The sequence below is a fragment of the Pseudorasbora parva genome, chromosome 24, assembly GCF_024679245.1.
Source record: "Pseudorasbora parva isolate DD20220531a chromosome 24, ASM2467924v1, whole genome shotgun sequence".
Classification (NCBI taxonomy): Eukaryota; Metazoa; Chordata; class Actinopteri; order Cypriniformes; family Gobionidae; genus Pseudorasbora; species Pseudorasbora parva.
In genome coordinates, this window is record NC_090195.1 from 29,153,908 (window position 1) to 29,160,116 (window position 6,209).

Here is a 6,209-nt window from a genome sequence, read left to right on the forward strand (position 1 = left end):
CTGATTCACACCTGTTTCTTCACAAAATTGATGACCTCAGTGAATGAATGCCACACTGCTATTTTTTTGAACACACCCCTTTCAACTAATTCAACTAATTGCCCAATTGCACAGCCTTAAGAGCGTGCATATCATGAATGCTGGGTCTTGTTTGTTTTCTGACAATCTACTGAACCTACTGGTAACTTGTTTGCCACGTAGCAATAAAAAAATATACGAAAAACCTTGATTATTCTGGTTAGTCACATTGTACTGCTATTATTTTGAACAAGACTGTATATCTTTCATATAGATTAAGCTATATTATTTGAATTCCAATCATTTTAAAAAAGAGAAACATAAAAGTGTAAATTGTACAGCGTTCTGCACTTCAATATGATAAAGTGCAGTAAAAATCATCACATCAGCTCACAAATACACATAAAAAACACATTCTTACTCTCTCTTTAACAAACACACTCTCTAACAAACACACATGCATGAAAATACTGTTTGCGGAATCAAACCGAACCGAAAACCGAAAAATTGGTCACTGCTCAACCAGCCAAAGCACTTAAAAAGTACTTTTTTAAAGTTCATTGTTTCAGCCATTGTTTTTTAAAGTACAATACATTCCTCCTCATATAATTCCAATACAGATAGAATCTGAATACCAGAGAAGTATTAATACCACCTGTGCATTTGAACCAAAAAAAATTTACCTTATTGTATGACTGCACCTTATGAAAGCACCAGTTTTTCAAAAGTTTTTCTTTTTCTTTTTCCCCCCACTTAATTACAAAACCATAGATCTGAATATCAGGGATCATGATGCCAACCAAAGAATGGAGATGTTGGTGCCTCCCTCATGGGTGATCTGGTTGATCCGCCCACGAACGCAGTCCAAAGAAACATAGATGGCAGTACCATTCTGCACTTGGAATGAAGTTCTCAGCCCCACGCTGGCCCACTCACTACCTTCAGGCATATGTCCACCCACCTGCTGGGCCAAGGATGTGGCCTGACCTCCATCCTTACCTTGCCGGTAAAGGGTCAGCTTCACCACATTGCAGGAGTGGATCAGCTTTAGGTTGAGGGCCACACTGACTGTCCCTGCCTCAGAAAACACAAAGTTCCTCTGGGCATGGGCCTCACCTGAACCAGCTAGCCGCATTTGGTCTGAAATTGAGCTGATCTGCCTGAAGAGCAGGGGTTTATTTCGTACTGCCCCAGAGGGTAGACCTGTTCTTAAGACAGTGGCTGTGAATGTAGAGGAGACCGCAGTGGGGATCCAGATCAAGCTTAGCATACTAATCCCAGAACTATCGCCAAAGTAGCGGACATTGCACTGAGATGGGGCAACAATCTCAAAATTGAGCCAGTCTTCTCTGTCTACCCTTGTGGCTCCAGAAAGGGTGATGGAAGTGTCCCTGTAGTTAACGCCAGACTTAAAGGAGCGTAGCACCTCCTGATTAGTGCCATTGCGGTGGACGTAAGCAATCAGTGAGAAACCTTCTCGAACACAAGCTTGACCCATGGAATAGATAGCCTGCTGGAGCACAAACTTCACCACGCCACTCTCCATGAAACGCACTCCACGGCTGTCATGGGTAAGTGACACTATATAGGGATCAGAGACCGTGGCTATACGGAAGGTCGGACGATGGTTACCCTGATAGTGGGCTGCTGTTAACATCTGAGCAGTCATGGCCACAGCCCCAGTGTCATGGGATAGCCACACCAAGCTGAACGAAGCCCCTCCAAGCTCATAGGCTTGAATATCTTTACTCTGGTTGCAGTATTGGTTGGGACTCTTCAGCACGAGTGTGAGTATATGACTGGGTTCCACCTCAACTGCTGTGCTTACAGTCACACCCTGGAAGAACTTTCTCTCTGGTTGCTCAATTCGAACCCCGCTGAAGTCTCGACCCTCCTCTTCACTGCCGTTTATCCGTATCCCGACCTGGAGAAAGTTCCTGCAGCTGTGCTTTAGTGCAAAGTTGTAGTCTATCCAGATTAGTCCATGTTGTTGGAGACTGAGGTAATCATCATGGTTGGTCAATAAGTTGTTTCCTTCTTTGCCACGAATATTAAGCTGTAGCCCTGGATAGATGGAAGTGCTCTTCGATTTTGTTGGGGGTATGGCAATCGAAGCAGCCCAAGACTGTGAGAGCATGTTCTCAGAGACCGTTCCACATACAGCATCACTGGTGGACGTGCAGGGAATGCCAACAGGCTTGCCATCACAGTCTGAACAGGCCTGGCACTCCTGAAGTTCCTGATTGTAGAAGTACTCATGCCCACACAGCCCAGCAGAAATCTCCCTCTCAGAGACACCAAGACAACGAAACCCTCCTGATGAAAAAAAATAAAATAAAAAAAAATAAGCTTGGTGAATTCCAAGAAGAGACCACTCAAAGGCAGACATTGGAGTGGCATCATGTTTTTAATTGTTCTTACCTGGGGTATTGAAACATTTTACTCGCTCCCCACACAAGCTCGGTAATTCAAGGCATTCGTCCCTGTCCTGTTGATAGATATTTGTTACTCACATGTTAAAGATTAAGACATGCACCTTTGCTTGCTCTTTACTAAAATCTTATGTATTGCATGCATAAAGTAATTTCTGCCACAGTGTCACCTGGCACATCCTATCAGCAGTGGGCGAGCACTGTGACACCAGGAAGAATCCAGGGGGACACGTAGTGCACCTTTCACACTGCGGTGGATCCTTTTGGAAGTCACAGTATTCTTCAGGTCCACAAGCAGTTTGACAGCCCAACAATGGATCCCCTGTGTCCCCAACTATATTCATCACTTTAGTATCCACATCTACCTTATGCACAGCATAGGACTTTTGCAGGTGGCTACGTGCTTGGTTATGAAGATCGACCAAGTGACTTTCAAAATAGCTTTGCAGTTCTCCCTGCAGACCCTGGAAAGAGACTTGCTTGACCGTCTCAGAAAGCAGACCGTACTGAGCCTTCACCACATCCATCTGCTCGAACATGCGGCGCTGCTGGCTGAGTATCTCACGCTGCTGGGAGAGGAGAGCCCCCTGCTGTTCCACCAGTCTCTGCTGCAGATCACGGATAACCGCTTGCTGAGCTCTCAAAGCCTCCACCAGCTTCTCTTGACCCTTCGCCAGCTGTAGGTGTAGGATAAGTGCGTCCTCGGCAGGGACCTCATTCTCTCCTTGTGAAAGAACAAAACAGATAAGACTAAGTGGCTATAACTCAACAAGTGTATAATAATCTTTAAAGTTGCCCTAGCCAATAACAACATGCAGTTGAAAGTGCGGGACTTTATTGAGTGTGTCTTAAGCTCGGGAAGCTTTGCTTCTTTCTCGACACAAAACAATTCACTAATGTTGCTCTTGTCTTATTGACAACTTATTAACTTGACAGATTACTAGGCATTGTAATTACATTTTTATGATAACACGTAATTGTTTATTAGCGAGCTAGACTGATGATGGTGCAATTTACAGCAACTAATCTAACTATTAGAGTAAATGTCTTTCATATACAAACAAATGCTATTTATGTATAATAAACACAATATTAAAAATAAAATCTTCCTGCTGGTATTCTTTTGCGTCGGTTGGGCTGCGCGTCATGTCGGGGAGAGGGCATCGTTTACAGGCAGAACTGAAAATCCTGCATAATGTACCTTTAAAGGGATAGTTCACCCAAAAATGAAAATGTGATGTTTATCTGCTTACACCCCGGGGCATCCGAGATGTAGAGGTGTATTTGTTTGTTCAGTAGAACACAAATTAAGATTTTTAACTCCAACTGTTGCTCATATAATGCATGTCAATGGGGTCTAAGTACACATCTACATCTTGGATGTCCTGGGGGTAAGCAGATAAACATCAAATTTTCATTGAACTATCCCTTTAAGAATGGCATGGATCTACCACGGAGTATAAATAATTTGGATTATTTTGGAGTAATTAGAGACATACAGTTTAACATGTTCTTGCTTTAAAGCTTTTTGTGTGATCTGAGAAAAGGATATTTAAACAAGTAATTGGTAAAAAGTTGTAGAGTTAACTTTTTTTTTTTGATATCTCACTGTAACTTTAAAACTAAGAACTTTTTTTTCTCTGCTAGAACTATTTAAATCGTGTGGAAATAGATCAAAGAAGTCTGCAATTTCTTGACAGTTGACTGAAGCCAAGCAGATGTGTTTTTGCAATAATAGTTCTTGGGCCAGCTGTCAAATTCCACTATTCATTGATGTATGGAAAAACCAGTACTGATGTGAAAATCAAATAAAGTATGAGTTTTATGGAGCTTGATAGTTTGTGTACACTCCCCACCCTGCAGCATACATCTCATATTGTTCAAGGACAACAAAGAGAATTCCTCTGTGATGTCTGTAAATTTACTCAGACGTCTCACACAAGCATTACAGAGATTTCCTCTGTGCAGTTTGGATTAGACTACCAGACAACATTATTTTTATTTAATCTCTAGATGTTTTTTTAAGGTATAGCGTGATTGTATGAAATGGAATTCATTGTAAAGTAATCCCAGATGTCTTCAGGGGCTTTGTGAGATTATCACAAATAATAAAATAATTTAATTATCCAATATATAATTAAAAAATAAAAATATATGTACAACTAAAATAATCAGATGAATACAATGGTTGGAAGCATTTTTGTTTTACATGGTACTGAATTAATTACCATATTTTTAGTATTATCATGTTTACTATGGAATTTTCACAGTCCAATGCACTTTTAAGAAAACCATGGTATTAAAGTACATTACAAACACACAAAAAACTTGTTGTTAGTGTTTAGTAAAAAAGTAATGAAAATGAGTTAATCACCATGGTTCAAGGTGTTTCAAATAACACCATGGTATTACTTCTATTTTTTTATTTTTTAAGAATATGATAATACCATGTTACTTTTTGCAAAGTAACAACATTTTGGCTGCTCCTTTTTAATAAACTATAGTAATACAATAGTCTACTCTATTTGATTAAGTGTTACATCCCTTCAAGTGCAGAACAGCTGGAACCACTGTTTGAATTCACCTGGTTTGATGTCACAAGTGAGCTGAACTCCCAGAGGAGCTCCGACCTCTGAAGCGGGGTATCGAATGTCCGGAAATTCCCCCAGAAACTGAGCGGCTCTGTCTGCCACATGGATGAGGGTTGGTTGGCTGGGCTCGGGTACACACCCGTCTCCAGCACAGGGTCTCGATCGGGGCTTCTGTCGTATCCTCAAAGGCAGACGGCACTCAATCCCTTTACATTCTCTGGTGTCGTTCAAAACATGATCTGATCCTTGAGGCGTAACGCAATCTGCGCACACAGGATCAAAAACTCCAGCGACGCGCGTCTGGACGGTTTCCCTTGTCTGGTCTCCAGACCGCCCGCGCTGAGACAGAAACGTTGTGTGATGTTCGGATGGAAAGCTGAAGGGGGCATGATGTTGATTTGTTGATCTGCTCTGTGATGTCGGACTGTGTGGTCGCGGCGGTCTGGGCGATCTGCCTCCCGGGCAGTGTGATCCGGAGCAGGGTCTGGTGTCTCCAGAGTCCCCCGAGCGCGCGGAGCGGAACGTGCATAATACATAAACCAGCAGCAATAGCGTCTTTATGGATGAGGACATTGTTAATTCATATATCTCCTTAAACAAAAATAAATAAATAAACAAAACAAAAAAAACAATGATTTATATTAAAAGAGTTAACTGAAGTTACATAAAGCAAAGAAAGTACGTCAACTTTATGTTTTGAAACATAAAGATTATTTGATTTTGTTCTTGTATGTTTAAATCCGCGGATACACTCTTAAAACAGTTAAATGATATTACCTGCAGCTGTCCTCTGTTGGAATGTCAGTGAAAATATAAACAGCAGGAGGTGAGCATCTCTACTTTACTGCAGTGTGTATGTGTGTGTGAGCCACTCTAAACACTTCTGAAGGAGAATGCCATAGGCTGTGTCTATAAAACTAGTGAGCTCCCTATCTAGGCAACATTTTGGGGGCATCACAATGTAGGCTAAATAGATGTGCAGTTTTGCATTGCATTGTTGGTTCACATTATGTATTTTTTGGCATCACAGATTGACAATTGATCATCTTTTTGCACGTGCAATATTTTTGAGCATCTGCATTTGAATAATTTGGGGGCAATGCAAGAAGCAATTTTGGGTATCATTAGCCTATGCTGTATTTTTGACCACATTAGGAATGTTGTGATG

At 41.5% G+C, this 6,209-nt stretch overlaps 1 protein-coding gene across 1 annotated transcript; it reads right to left on the reverse strand.

The window, feature by feature from the left end:
* Positions 1–278: 278 nt before the first annotated feature.
* nell3 (NELL (neural EGFL like) family member 3) lies at positions 279–5,911 on the reverse strand. The gene is made up of 5 exons (XM_067434971.1): positions 5,819–5,911; positions 5,035–5,632; positions 2,621–3,174; positions 2,440–2,506; positions 279–2,334 (listed from the first exon to the last, which is right to left on the reverse strand). The coding sequence occupies exons 2-5, from the start codon at positions 5,612–5,614 to the stop codon at positions 806–808; spliced, it is 2,730 nt and encodes a 909-aa protein (XP_067291072.1). The 5' UTR covers positions 5,615–5,632; positions 5,819–5,911; the 3' UTR covers positions 279–805.
* Positions 5,912–6,209: the final 298 nt, after the last annotated feature.

Bases quoted from the DNA above. Each gene is read 5' to 3' on its own strand.
- nell3 (XM_067434971.1), bottom strand. From the start codon at position 5,614: ATGTCCTCATCCATAAAGACGCTATTGCTGCTGGTTTATGTATTATGC. The intron at 2,507-2,620 runs GTGACACTGTGG...ATCTATCAACAG, and splicing joins CTGCTGATAGGATGTGCCAG to GACAGGGACGAATGCCTTGA. The intron at 2,335-2,439 runs GTAAGAACAATT...TTTTTTCATCAG, and splicing joins AAAATGTTTCAATACCCCAG to GAGGGTTTCGTTGTCTTGGT.